Source organism: Triticum dicoccoides, chromosome 2A, assembly GCF_002162155.2.
Source record: "Triticum dicoccoides isolate Atlit2015 ecotype Zavitan chromosome 2A, WEW_v2.0, whole genome shotgun sequence".
In the NCBI taxonomy this organism is placed as follows: domain Eukaryota; kingdom Viridiplantae; phylum Streptophyta; class Magnoliopsida; order Poales; family Poaceae; genus Triticum; species Triticum dicoccoides.
In genome coordinates this window covers 40127252-40142417 of record NC_041382.1, presented here as the reverse complement: position 1 = coordinate 40142417, position 15166 = coordinate 40127252, and the positions used below count along the sequence as shown (strand labels likewise).

Below are 15166 nucleotides of genomic sequence, written 5' to 3'. Positions count from 1 at the left end.
GGTGGCGCCGGCGGGCAACACGGCGGTGAACGCGAAGAAGTGCAAGACGGCGTGCGCGATGATCCTCGATGGGCTGCCGCAGGATGTGCTGCTGTCGGTGGCGATCATGCTCACCGCCACAGAGGTATGGGACTCTCTGAAGGTGAGGTTCATCGGCGCCGATCGGGTGTGGGCAGCCCGGCTGGCGACGCTCTGTGGCGAGTTCGATCGCTTGAAGATGGCGGACGGCGAGGGGCTGGACGCGTATGCAGGGAGGTTGCCTGCGTTGACAGCGCGATACGCGAACCTCGGGGAGAAGCTGGGCGATGCGGCGCACGTGAAGAAGCTCCTGGACACCGTCCTCAAACGCTTGTTCCCCGTCGTCGCCGGCATTCAGCAGTTCTGCAACATCGACGAGATGGCATTCGATGAGGCGCTCGGGCGGCTGCGTGCGTTTGATGAGCGGATGCGGCGCCATGGACAAGACGGCGGCGAGCGCGGGGGTGATCATCTCCTCCTAACCATGGCGTAGTGGCGGGCGCGGGAGCGCAGAAGGGCGCGCGTGGGAGCGGTGCTCGGGACGACGACGACGGGCGGAGCATGGCGTCGAGCAACGGCGGCAACAGACGCGTGCGCCGCTACAAGTGCGGCGAGTGCGGCCATTTCAAGCGGGACTTCCCCCAGCCGCGGAGGGAGCCGGCAACGGAGCGCGCGTTGCTGGCGGACGTCGGCATCAAGGACGTCGGCCTCCTCTAGGCCATGGCTTAGGGGGTGAAATGTAGGAAATAAGCCACGGCGGGGCTGAGAGCGTGCGCGTGTGTGTGCATGTCCTGGTCGCGTCAGGTCCGGCCCGTGGCGGGCTCGGGTGTGTGCGTGTGTGCCCGAGTGTAGGTATGCATGTGTGTGTGATGTCTACTACGCAACCTTATTCTTGTAGACGTTGTCGGGCCTCCAAGTGTAGAGGTTTGTAGGACAGTAGCAAATTTCCGTCAAATGGATGACCTAAGGTTTATCAATCCGTGGGAGGCGTAGGATGAAGATGGTGTCTCTCAAACAACCCTGGAACCAAATAATAAAGGGTCTCTTGTGTCCCCAACACACCCAATACAATGGTAAATTGTATAGGTGCACTAGTTCGGCGAAGAGATGGTGATAAAGTGCAATGTGGATGGTAGATATAGGTTTTTGTAATCTGAAAATAAAAAAACAGCAAGGTAACAAGCGATAAAAGTGAGCGTAAACGGTATTGCAATGCGTTGAAACAAGGCCTAGGGTTCATACTTTCACTCGTGCAAGTTCTCTCACAATAATAACATAATTGGATCATATAACTACCCCTCAACATGCAACAAAGAGTCACTCCAAAGCCACTAATAGAGGAGAACAAACGAAGAGATTATTGTAGGGTACGAAATCACCTCAAAGTTATTCTTTCTGATCGATCTATTCAAGAGTCCGTAGTAAAATAACACGAAGCTATTCTTTCCGTTCAATCTATCATAGAGTTTGTACTACAATAACACCTTAAGATACAAATCAACCAAAACCCTAATGTCACCTAGATACTCCAATGTCACCTCAAGTACCCGTGGGTATGATTATACGATATGCATCAAACAATCTCAGATTCATCTATTCAACAAACACATAGAACTTCAAAGAGTGCCCCAAAGTTTCTACCGGAGAGTCAAGAAGAAAACGTGTTCCAACCCCTATGCATAAGTTCACGGAACTCGCAAGTTGATCACCAAAACATACATCAAGTGGATCACGTGATATCCCATTGTCACCACAGATAAGCACATGCAAGACATACATCAAGTGTTCTCAAATCCTTAAAGACTCAATCCGATAAGATCACTTCAAAGTGAAAACTCAATCCATTACAAGAGAGTAGAGGGGGAGAAACATCATAAGATCCAACTATAATAGCAAAGCTCGCGGTACATCAAGATCGTACCATCTCAAGAACATGAGAGAGAGAGAGAGATATCAAACACATAGCTACTGGCACATACCCTCAGCCCTGAGATTGAACTACTCCCTCCTCATCATGGAGAGCGCCGGGATGATGAAGACGGCCACCGGTGAGGGATCCTCCCTCCGGTAGGGTGCCGGAACAGGGTCCCGATTGGTTTTTGGTGGCTACAGAGGCTTGCAGCGGCGGAACTCCCGATCTATTCTGTTCCCGATGTTTTTAGGGTATATGGATATATATATATAGGCAAAAGAAGTCGGTCAGGGGGCCACGAGGGGCCCACGAGGGTGGAGGGCGCGCCCAGGGGGGTAGGTGCGCCCCCTGCCTCGTGGCCTCCTCGGTTATTTCTTAACGTCCACTCCAAGTCCTCTGGATCACGTTTGTTCCAAAAGTAACTCTCCCGAAGGTTTCATTCCGTTTGGACTCCGTTTGATATTCCTTTTCTGCGAAACACTGAAATAGGCAAAAAAAACAGCAATTGGGGCTGGGCCTCCGGTTAATAGGTTAGTCCCAAAAATAATATAAAAGTGTATAAATAAACCCATTAAACATCCAAAACAGAATATATAATAGCATGGAGCAATCAAAAATTATAAATACGTTGGAGACGTATCAGTGTGCGAGTCAGCACGTGTGTGCGTGGCTGCGTAGGTTAGCTAACGAGGGATCAGGGGGAGAGGACCGCGTCGGGCGCGCAACATGGCCGCGGCGATCGGAGTGCGAGAGCCGGAGCGCGCTGGGCATGACGAGTGGTAGGTGGGCATATTCGAGCGCGGCCCGACGTGTCAGAGCTCGTGGGTATAAAACCCTCTCCATCCCTCTGTAATCGCTGTGGAGATTGAGTTAGAGCTCGAGGTGAAATACAGAAAAGCCGTACGTGCGGCCGACGTTCGTGCGCCGAAAAAATTCCCCGTGTTCTTCTTCCTCCTCTCCGAGTGTGTCTCCTGTGATCGCTGTCGAGTGCTGCAGCCTCGTGGCGCCAACAAATGAATTGATCAAAAAAGGAGCGAAGCTTGCTACGGAAATGGAGAAGTAAAGTTAGTTTAGGGATCTATTATCTCGTTGAGGAGATCCTTCTTGAACAACCAAGGAGCACCACCAGCGAGGTAGGGCTTGGGGCTGCCCCAAATAGCCTTCGACCATCTATGTCACTACATCTGGCCTCTACTTTAACTATTATTACTGGAATGAAAAATACACTACATAGGTACAAAGAATAGTAATCCTTGATTTTTCTTTGCATCGCATAATCGAATATTACAAAGGAGAACACAAGCTTACATAGACATGATAACCAACGGAAGTACATGCATAAATCGTAAAATATGGATTGTGACTGAAGGGGGGGGGGGGTATTGACTGTTGAGTCAGCAGTCAACAGTTAGGTTGACTGGTCAAACCTGACCAATGGAACCCACTGGTCAGCGGGGTTTTGTCAGCATTTTAATTAGTTCAATTAACTATAATTAGGAGGTGGGGCCTAGTGGTTAGTGACAAGGGTTAATTTATAGGGTATTATTTAAACTAAGTAAATGCTAATACGGGGGCCGTGTGTGAGTGACATATTACACTTTTTGTTAGTGCTAAAGACGTTCCTGGTAGGCCGGGCCCACGTGTCAGTGACTCAGGACAGTCCAAAGGCGGTGCCGCGCCGGCGGTACAACTCCGGCGACCACAAGAACGGTGGTGGGGCTCGAGATTGCGTCTCTAGCGACCATTTTGCGCACAGAGGACGCATTTGAATCAGAGAAGCGGCGAGCGTGCAACGGTGGCATCAGTTCAACTGGAGATGGCCAGAGTTAGCATTGGCGTTAAGGCGAGGCGGCAGTTGGAGCTTGGGGTGGACGCTGGCGAGGCTGCGGAGGACGACAAGGTGAACGGACGGCGGCGTTGGGTTCCTAGGAGCTTCAGGAGCTCAATGTGGTGCTCGAATGCAAGCTTCGAATGTAGTGGCTGTGGCGGTGATGCGGATGGTGGCAACGAGCACGGTCAATGGCCAGGGAGCTAGCTAGGGGGCGCACACGAGCAGAAAGATAGAGAGGAAAGACGACGGGGCTCATAGTGAGACTATAGAGGTGCAAAGCGGGTTGGCGATGCTCTGGTCGGTGAGCAGCGAGCGGCACGACAGAGCTTTTTGTTAGTATGGGGTTAATTTATAGGGTATTATTTAAACTAAGTAAATGCTAATATGGGGGCCATGTGTGAGTGACATATTACACTTTTTGTTAGTGCTAAAGACGTTCCTGGTAGGCCGGGCCCACGTGTCAGTGACTCAGGACAGTCCAAAGGCGGTGCCGCGCCGGCGGTACAACTCCGGCGACCACAAGAACGGTGGTGGGGCTCGAGATTGCGTCTCTAGCGACCATTTTGCGCACAGAGGACGCATTTGAATCAGAGAAGCGGCGAGCGTGCAACGGTGGCATCAGTTCAACTGGAGATGGCCAGAGTTAGCATTGGCGTTAAGGCGAGGCGGCAGTTGGAGCTTGGGGTGGACGCTGGCGAGGCTGCGGAGGACGACAAGGTGAACGGACGACGGCGTTGGGTTCCTAGGAGCTTCAGGAGCTCAATGTGGTGCTCGAATGCAAGCTTCGAATGTAGTGGCTGTGGCGGTGATGCGGATGGTGGCAACGAGCACGGTCAATGGCCAGGGAGCTAGCTAGGGGGCGCACACGAGCAGAAAGATAGAGAGGAAAGACGACGGGGCTCATAGTGAGACTATAGAGGTGCAAAGCGGGTTGGCGATGCTCTGGTCGGTGAGCAGCGAGCGGCACGACAGAGCTTGACGACGACGTCGATTCCGGCGATGTAGGGGCTCCTGACTTGAGCTCATGGCCGCACGCGACGTGGGCGACGACGGCGAAGATCCTAGATATGAACTCAGATGAGGAGGAGCTCGGTGGCCACGCGAAAGGGCATCATTAGGGTGAATTCTCTATAGCTTAATTATAGGGGCGTTACAATACCTGTAGTATGATAGTGGCATGATGTTGACACTTGAACAAATCTTGAAAATACCACTTGGATCCCCTCTTAATAGTGCCGGATCCTTGTGACTCAAAATTTATATAAAGGAGTCTACACTTCTTCTCTGTTGTCATCTTCTTGAGTCCATATCTTGTTTGATGTATCCATGATCCCTACATAATGATGCCAACAAGACTAATATCATGTGTATTCACTTAGCAAATATAATTAGTCTCATGTATGTATTTTGTCATCAACATCAAAATTTGATTAAGAGCATGATTGCACTTTCACATTTGCTCATTAAATCTATAATCAGAACTTCTTATTGGTTCCATTTTGATTAAAGATGCATAAAATCACATAATGACCATCAAGAACATCATCTAAATTAATACCGTCTAGCCGCTGGGCCAGGCCCAGCCTGGACAGAGGCCGGCCATGTCTTTGCTGGCAAACCATAGCCGGGGTATAGAACCGAGCGGCAAGAGGTAGATTCGGTGGGGACACGAGTCATTAATAACAAAATATTCGCGACCAATATTGATTTCTCCATTTATACTTGGGCGAAGATCGGTGCGGATTTTCTACGCTTGTGAAGGCGGTGGAGATAGGTTGTCCATTGGCCACACGTACCTTTTCCCATCTATAAATACCTTGTCATACGAGGCATACCAGCACCCAACCACCACACTATCTAGTGGGAAGAGTAGGAAGATCCCCAATCTCCTCCAGCACCATCTGGCTCTAACCATCAGGTACATGTTCCATTATTTGTTTCCCTGCCTTGTTTTATCATTAGGCTTCTGGTGCTTTTAGTTTCATCATGAGGCTTCTGGTGCTTTTAGTGTCCATGATTTACATCCATGAGAATGTTACAGGTGGATCTATAATAGTATAGGGTGGAAGTATTCATTTTAATTTGATCTATTAATCAATATCTTCATGGTTGTTGTTCTTAGCACCCATCTATATGCATTTATATATTATTGCTGGCATGTTGATGTTATCTTGGCGCATCGGTTTTTTCAGTCCTGTCATTGTTTCATTTGAAATAGACAATTTTGTTTCATTGTGTTATGCGATGTTTAAACTATGAGTTTAGTAATATATTAAGATTTTGCTAGTTGATTCTTTTCAAGAATAACAATGTGCTTGCAAGTACTAATATGGCATGCATGGATCAAGAAAACAATATGTTCATGTGTTTGTAATTCATTTAGGTGATCATGGAGCTCAAGGCCAAAGGATCCACCTCTATCAAGGCACTACTTGTAGAGGACATTGGAGTTTGTAGGTTGGTCCTCTCAACAATTCTGCTCAGACTTCACTGTGAGGTTACTCTAGCCATGAATGGGAAGGAAGCTGTTGATTTGTTCCTTGCGGGGAAAAAGTTTGACATTGTTTTGTTCGATAAGAATATGCCTATCATGACTGGTCCAGAGGTACTTAATTCTATATCACTGTATATGCAAGTATTTGGCATATATATATATATATATATATATATATATATATATATATATATATATATATATATATATATATAATATAATTTTTATATTGCTCGACAGGCAATTGTGAAGATTCGTGCTATGGGGGAAACTAATGTGAAGATGGTTGGGGTTTCTGCCGATAACCATGCCATGGAGGCGTTCATGAGTGCTGGTGCTGATTTATTTGTGCCCAAACCAATGAGGATGGAGGCTCTTGGCCCTATCATTCAGGAGGTCATCAACAAGAAGAAGAATGAGATGGTCTAGCGCAATTCATCTTGCTTAAGTGGTGGAGGAAATAATAATTCATAACTTTTCGATCTATGTCTGCTTCAGTCTCCGTTGTTGTGTTGCTTTTTCAAATGTATCATTTGATTTCGAGAACTTCATGTTAATGGCAAGACATCATTATCCATAATAATAAAGTACCTATGATATATTGGATCGATATGATTATAGGTCTTTATGTTTTTGGCCAAGGCTTCTCACTAACTCAGGTTTCATGTTGTGAGTCATGCACCATTTTGAGAGGAAAATTATTTGACTATCAATATTTTTTTACTGTTATATTGTCCGGACTACTAGTTAATGGTCAGTGTGGCGTATCCAATTAATGACCGCTATTAGTAATCCATCACTGATCCTTTATAATAAAATATTGGCAAACACCCACATATCTCTGCCATGTCCATATAAGTTAAATTAACTTGCCAAGCATCCATCCATCTGCTTGAGAAAGGTTTCACTACTAGTGCGTCTACGGATTGCAGCAAGGTTCAAAGACCCCTTATTCGAAATCCTAGCATTTATGGCATTACCACATTTATTTCCCGACCTTTCTCCTCTTGCAACATCAGCAAGCACAAACTTGACATTTGGCCCTAGCCCCGCCATTCAGCCTCCTTGGTGTTGACGAGTTATACATTTAAAATTTTACAATCTACTATGAGGTTCTCGAAGGAAGTACAGAGGAGCGTTGTGTCGTCTCCTAATTCCAACGATTGAGATTAACACGCCATACATCCAATCGGGTTCACGCAGAAGAAAGAGGGCACGTGCGAGCTGCATATACGATGTAGGAAATAAGCCACGGCGGGGCTGAGAGCATGCGCGTGTGTGTGCATGCGCTGGTCGCGTCAGGTCCGGCCCGTGGCGGGCTCGGGTGTGCGCGCGTGCCCAAGTGTAGGTGTGCATGTGTGTGCGAGTCAGTGCGTGTGTGTGCGCGTGGCTACGTGGGTTAGCTAGCGAGGGATAGGGGGGAGGACTGCGTCAGGCGCGCAGCATGGTCGCGGCGATCGTGTGCGTGCGCGATCGGAGCGCGCAAGCCAGAGCGCCCGGGATGTGGCGAGTGGCAGGTGGGCGTGTTCGAGCGTGGCCCGGCGTGTCAGAGCTTGCGGGTTTTAAACCCTCTCCACCCCTGTGTAATCGCTAAGGAGATCAAGTTCAAGCATGAGGTGAAATACAGAAAAGCCGTACGTACGGCCGGCGTTCGTGCGCCGGAAAAATTCTTTGTGTTCCTCTTCCTCCTCTCCGAGCGTGTCTCTGGTGATCGCTGTCGAGTGCTGCAGCCCGTGGCGCCAATATTTGGTATCAGAGTGAGGTGAGGGAGCTTGTCGACGGTGATGGCGATCGTGCCGCACGGCGGAGGCGCGGGCTCGGTGTCGATGGCGATGCCGATGCTCACGCCGGACAACTACACGGTGTGGGCGATCAAGGCGCAAGCAATTCTCGATGCCCACACGATGTGGGAGGCGGTGGCGCCGGCGGGCGACCCGGCGGTGAACGCGAAGAAGTGCAAGACGGCGCGCGCGATGATCCTCGGTGGGCTGCTGCAGGATGTGCTTTTGTCGGTGGCGGCGAAGCTCACCGCCACAGAGGTATGGGACTCTCTGAAGGTGAGGTTCGTCGGCGCCGATCGAGTGCGGGCGGCCCGGCTGGTGATGCTTCACGGCGAGTTCGATCGCCTGAAGATGGCGGATGGCGAGGGGCTGGACGTGTATGCAGGGAGGTTGGCGGCGATGATGGCGCGGTATGCGGACCTCGGGGAGACGCTGGGCGACGCGGCGCTCGTGAAGAAGCTCCTGGACACCGTCCGCGACCGCTTGTTCTCCGTCGTCGCCGGCATTGAGCAGTTCTGTAACGTCGACAAGATGGCATTCGACGAGGCGCTCGGGCGGCTGCGCGCTTGACGAGCGGACGCGGCGCCGTGGACAAGATGGTGGCGGGCACGGGGGTGATCAACTCCTCCTGACCATGGCACAGTGGCGGGCGCAGGAGCGGCAGCAGGGCGGCGCTCGGGACGACGACGACGGACGGAGCATGGCGTCGGGCAACGACGGCAACAGATGCAGGCACTGCTACAAGTGCGGCGAGCGCTGCCATTTCAAGCGGGACTGCCCCAGCTGTGGAGGGAACTGGTGGCGGAGCGCGCGTTGCTACCGGACGTCAGCGTCGAGGACGCCGGCCTCCTCTAGGTCGTGGCTTAGGGGGTGAAATGTAGGAAATAAGCCACGACGGGGCTGAGAGCGTGCGCGTGTGTGTGCATGCGCTGGTCGCGTCAGGTCTGGCCCGTGGGGGGCTCGGGTGTGTGTGCGTGCGTGTCTGAGTGTAGGTGTGTGTGTGTGTGCGCGCGTGGCTGCGTGGATTAGCTAGCGAGGGATCAGGGGGAGAGGACCGCGTCGGGCGCGCAGCATGGCCGCGGCGATCGTGTGCGTGCGCGATCGGAGCGCGTGAGCCGGAGCACGCGGGATGTGGCGAGTGGCAGGTGGGCGCGCTCGAACGCGGCCCGGCGTGTCGGAGCTCGCGGGTATAAAACCCTCTCCACCCTTGTGTAATTGCTAAGGTCATCGAGTTCGAGCTCGAGGTGAAATAGAGAAAAGCCGCACGTGCGGCGGGCGTTCGTGCATCGGAAAAATTCTCGGTGTTCTTCTTCCTCCTCTCCGAGGGTGTCTCCGGTCATCGCCGTCGAGTGCCGCAGCCCGTGGCGCCAACAAACGAATTGATTAAAAAAGGTGCGAAGCTTGCTACGGAAATGGAGAAATTTGTTTAGGGATCTATTATCTCGTTGAGGAGGTCCTTCATGGACAACCAAGGAGCACCACGAGCGAGGTAGGGCTTGGAGCTGCCCCAAATAGCCTTCGACCATCTATGTCACTACATCTGGCCTCTACTTGAACTATTACTACTGGAATGAAAAATACACTACATATGTACAAAGAATAGTAATCCTTAATTTTCCTTTGCATAGCATAATCGAATATTACAAAGGAGAACACGAAGCTTACATAGACATGATAACCACGTGCATAAATCGGTAACTATGGATTGTGACTGACAGGTGGGGCATATTGACTGTTGAGTCAGCAGTCAACAGTCAGGTTGACTAGTCAAACCTGACCAATGGGACCCATTGGTCAGAGGGGTTTAGTCAGCATTTTAATTAGTTTAATTAACTATAACTTGGAGGTGGGGCCTAGTGGTCAGTGAAAAGGGTTAACTAATAGGGTATTATTAAAGTTAAGTAAATGCTAATATGGGGGGCGTGTGTGAGTGACATATTACACTTTTTGTTAGTGCTAATGACGTTCCTGGTAGGCCAGGCCCACGTGTCAGTGACTCGGGATAGTCCAAACGCGGTGGCGCGCCGGTGGTAGAGCTCCGGCGACCACAAGAACGATGGTGGGGCTTGGGATTGCGTCTCTAGCGACCATTTTGCGCACGGAGGACGCATTTGAATCAGAGAAGCGGCGAGCGTGCAACGGTGGCATCGGTTCATCTGGAGATGGTCGGAGTTGGCATTGGTGTTAAGGCGAGGCGGCGGTTGGAGCTTGGGGTTGACTCTGGCGAGGCTGCGGAGGACGACAAGGCGAACGGACGGCGGCGTTGGGTTCCTAGGAGCTCGATGTGGTGCTTGAATGCAAGCTTGGAAAGTAGTGGCTGCGGCGGTGATGCGGATGGTGGCAACGAGCACCGTCAATGGCCAGGGAGCTAGATAGGGGGCGCACGCGAGCAGAAAGATAGAGGCGAAAGACGACGGGGCTCAGATTGAGACTACAGAGGTGCAAAACGGGTTGGCGAGGCTCTGGTCGGTGAGCAGCGAGCGACGCGACAGAGCTTGAAGACAATGTCGATTCCGGCGATGTAGGGGCTCCTGAGTTGAGCTCGTGGCCGTAGGCGACATGGGCGACGACAACGAAGCTCCTAGACATGAACTCTGACGAGGAGGAGCTGGGTGGCCACGCGAAGGAGGTCGTCCCTGGTGAAGGCAAAGTCGGGTTCGCGTGGGAGAAAATAAAAGCGGCGCGGAGGGGGAAGATGGTGAGCTCGGGTTCAATAGGTGGCCGTAGGGGTCCTATAGGTGCCGTAGGGAGGTTTGGATGGCCGGCATGTGGCCATCCTGGCCATGGGTTGCCGCATGGAGTCCACCTCGCCTTTGTGAACTGTGGTAGGGGATAACCTGGGTGGGCTGGGCCAGGCCACACTATGCAGTGATGGCCCAAGTGCAGAGTGTGTCTTTGTTGTTTTTCGTTTCTTTTTTTATGCTTATACTTTCTTTACTAATTTGCATTTTCTTTTAATACCAAATGCTTTTAGTTGTAGATGAAACTTGTCACATAAATAGTAGGCAATGTTTTGAGCTAGCCCACCAAGTTTCAATTTATTTTGAAATTTTTAAATATTTTCTAAAATTGAAATGGATCAATTTAATGTTGATGGTTCTGTTTAAATGGTATTAAGGGCATTTAAATATTTCAAATGGTGGTGGTTTCTTCATGACAATTACTAAGTGAATATTTGCAATTGTTTTACTATTTGAAGAAATATTAATTTGACATGCAATTTGAATTTGAATTTGAGTTTGATTTTTTTATCAAGGGGCAATAAGCTTAGCAAAACAATATGGCCGGGCATCATTAGGGTGAATTCACTATAGCTTACTTATAGGGGCGTTACAGTACCTGTAGTATGATAGTGACATGATGTTGACACTTGAACAAATCTTGAACATACCACTTGGATCCCCTCTTAATATTGTGGGATCCTTGTAATTCAAAATTTATATAAAAGAGTCTACACTTCTTCTCTGTTGTCATCTTCTTGAGTCATATCTCGTTTGATGTGTCCATGATTCCTACGTAATGATGCCAAGGAGACTAATATCATGTGTATTCACTTAGCAAACATAATTAGCCTCATGTATGTATTGTGTCATCAACATCAAAATTTGATTAAGAGCATGATTGCACTTTCACATTTTCTCATTAAATCTATAATCAAAACTTCTTATTGGTTCCATTTTGATTAGAGATGCATAAAATCACATAATGACCATCAAGAACATCAGCTAAATTAATACCATCTAGCCGCTCGGCCAGGGCCTAGCCTGGACAGAGGCCGGCCATGTCTTTGTTGGCGAACCGTCGCCGGGGTAGATCCGAGCGGCAAGAGGTAGATTCGGTACCTGCATGCGACGCGGAGTCGTTGCCATGGTTGTGCGAACCGGTACCCTGCCAATCCATGGCAGGGCGCAATCACATGCGTCCGGATTCGCCAAATCCGGTAGCCGCGTGCACCAAATCCCGCGGCCACAGATATAGCAGTTGACCACCGGTGCAGGGCGAGAGAGGCACATATCCGACCGTTGTGTTATGGTCAGCTGGGCTAGACTGTGAGACAGTGACTCAGCGAGGTGGCCGAGAAAATGGCGCCGGCGGCTATAGTGGGGGTGGGGCGAGGGGGAGGGGAGCAGGAGAAGAAAAAGGGAGAACCATGTCCCCAACGGGCGGGCTAGGGGAGGACAAGGGCACGCGTCGCACTGGTCCGCCCGTGTCCTTTTTGATGCAAACGCGGCCCAAATTTGGACCGTGAGTGGTTTGAAAGCGGACAGAAAAAGGACATTTGTCCATTTGCTCCCGTGCGTTGAGTCGTATTTTGTGTCTGTTTAGCCCCAAACGGACGCGGCCAGACTAGTTGGAGTCGTGCATTGGAGTTGGCCTTAGATGGCTAGGTACTTTCTACAGCAACAAGCCTACCCGAGGTTCAAGTTCTACACATCGCATGGGTGCTCAAATATTTTCTATATTTAGTTCAGTATTTCTTACATTATTATTTCAATGCAATGACTTGGACTTTTACAATGAAGTGCTTGTGGTGGCATTGTCAATCTCAACATCTGTTGACTCAACATCACATTGCCGCTCCTAGTGGTAGGTATATGTGTTCGCCTTCATAGGGTGTGTGTGTGTTGTGAGTTTATGCATTGTAACTCGTCTCTCAAAATAAAATATTAACTATAGTATATTGGCCAACATTCGAAATTTGGAACTATAACTCATGCAACTTCTAGTAACTTGGTGACACATAGTTTAATACATGAACTTAGTATGAAACATTAAGTTGCATATAAACATCAATCGAAAATATTTATGTGGGGACATGAGTCATGATACATCTCCGTCATATCTACTTTTCCTAACGCTTTTTCTCTTGTTTTAGACTCTAATTTGCATGATTTGAATAAATACTAACCCGGACTGACGCTATTTTCAGCAGAACTACCATGGTGTTGTTTTTGTGCAGAAATAAAAGTTCTCGGATTGGAACGAAAATTGCGAGGAATTTTTATATGAGATAATTTCTGGAGCCAAGAACCACCGGAGGGGGGCACCTGGGTGGGCACAACCTACCAGCCCCCCCCCCTCCAGGCACGCTCAGGTGGGTTGTCCCCACCTGGTGGCCCCACAGACCCTGAAACAACGCCATAAAATCCTATTTTTCCAGGAAAAAAATCAGGGAGGAAGAATTTGTTGGGGAACATAGTATTTCAAAAAAATTACCTACGATCACGCAAAATCTATCTAGGAGATGCATAGCAACGAGCGGGGAGAGTGTGTCCATGTACCCTCGTAGACCGAAAGCGGAAGCGTTTAGTAACGCGGTTGATGTAGTCGAACGTCTTCACGATCCAACCGATCCAAGTACCGAACGTACGGCACCTCCGTGTTCAGCACACGTTCAGCATGATGACACCCCTCGAGCTCTTGATCTAGTTGAGGACGAGAGAGAGTTTCATCAGCACAACGGCGTGGTGACGGTGATGATGAAGTTACGGCGCAGGGCTTCGCCTAAGCACTAAAACAATATGACTGAGGTGTTAACTGTGGAGGGGGGCACCACACATGGCTAGGAACGATTGATGTGTCTTCTAGGGGTGCCCTCCCCACGTATATAAAGGAGGGAGAGGGAGGGAGGCAGCCTAGGGCGCGACCAAGTAGGAGGAATCCTACTTGGGCCCCTAGTCCAATTCGCCCCCCCTACCATATTTGGACAAGTGGGAAAGGAAGGAGGGGGGAGAGGAAGGAAGTAGGAGTCCTACTTCATACTTTCCTTTTCCTCCTCTCCTTTCCATTTCTCCCCACATGGCTGGCCCTATAGGGGGCGCACTAGCCCCTTGTGGGCTGGTGTGTTCCCTTACTTGGCCCATTAAGCCCATATCTTTGTCGGGGGTTGCCCGGAACCGCATCTGGTGACCCGGTATCACTCAGAACACTTCCCGTGTCCAAATACCATCGTCATATATATGAATCTTTACCTCTCGACCATTTCGAGAATCCTCGTCATGTCCGTGATCTCATCCGGGACTCCGAACAAACTTCGATCATCAAATCACATAACTCATAATACAAATCGTCATCGAACGTTAAGCGTCCGGACCCTACGGGTTCGAGAACTATGTAGACATGACCGAGACACATCTCCGGTCAATAACCAATAGCGGAACCTGGATGCTCATTTGTCTCCTACATATTCTATGAAGATCTTTATCGGTCAACCCGCATAACAACATACTTTGTTCCCTTTGTCATTGGTATGTTACTTGCTCGAGATTCGATCGTCGGTATCATCATTTAGGTGATCATGGAGCTCAAGGCCAAAGGACCCACCTCTATCAAGGTACTACTTATAGAGGACATTGGAGTTTGTAGGTTGGTCCTCTGAACAATTCTGCTCAAACTTCACTGTGAGGTTACTCTAGCCATGAATGGGAAGGAAGTTGTTGATTTGTTTCTTGCAGGGAAAAAGTTTGGCATTGTTTTGTTCGATAAGAATATGCCCATCATGACTGGTCCAGAGGTACTTAATTCTATATCATTGTATATGCAAGTATTTGGCATGTATATATATAAATAAAATCCTCTTATTTACAAAAAATACAATATAATATTTATATTGCTCGACAGGCAATTGTGAAGACACGTGCTACGGGGTAAACTGATGTGAAGATGGTTGGGGTTTCTGCCGATGACCATGCCATGGAGGCGTTCATGAGTGCTGGTACTGATTTATTTGTGCCCAAACCAATGAGGATGGATGCTCTTGGCCCTATCATTCAGGAGGTCATCAACAAGAAGAATAATGACATGGTCTAGCGCAATTCATCTTTCTTAAGTGGTGGAGGAAACAATAATGTATAACTTTTTGATGTATGTTTGCTTCAGTCTCCGTTGTTGTGTTGCTTGTTCAAATGTATCATTTGATTTCGAGAACTTCATGTTAGACCATTGTAAACTTTGCATGCATGGCACAATCGATTGTTCTCTCTCATTGTTTCTTTTGAAATAGACAATTTTGTTTCATTGTGTTATGCGATGTGTAAACTATGAGTTTAGTAATATATTATGATTTTGCTAGTTGATTCTTTTCAAGAATAACAATGTGCTTTCAAGTACTAATATGGCATACTTAGATC

The 15166-nt window shown here is 49.0% G+C and overlaps 1 protein-coding gene and 1 pseudogene across 1 annotated transcript; both read left to right on the top strand.

The window, feature by feature from the left end:
* The first annotated feature begins 5608 nt into the window (after positions 1-5608).
* LOC119358818 (two-component response regulator ORR42-like) lies at positions 5609-6865 on the top strand. Its single transcript, XM_037625226.1, has 3 exons — positions 5609-5679; positions 6145-6366; positions 6496-6865. Exons 2-3 carry the CDS (start codon positions 6151-6153, stop codon positions 6682-6684), a joined length of 405 nt encoding a protein of 134 aa, XP_037481123.1. The 5' UTR covers positions 5609-5679; positions 6145-6150; the 3' UTR covers positions 6685-6865.
* Positions 6866-10198: 3333 nt separating this feature from the next.
* Positions 10199-14846, top strand: LOC119358817 (annotated as a pseudogene).
* Positions 14847-15166: the final 320 nt, after the last annotated feature.

Bases quoted from the DNA above. Each gene is read 5' to 3' on its own strand.
- LOC119358818 (XM_037625226.1), top strand. From the start codon at position 6,151: ATGGAGCTCAAGGCCAAAGGATCCACCTCTATCAAGGCACTACTTGTA. The intron at 6,367-6,495 runs GTACTTAATTCT...ATTGCTCGACAG, and splicing joins CTATCATGACTGGTCCAGAG to GCAATTGTGAAGATTCGTGC.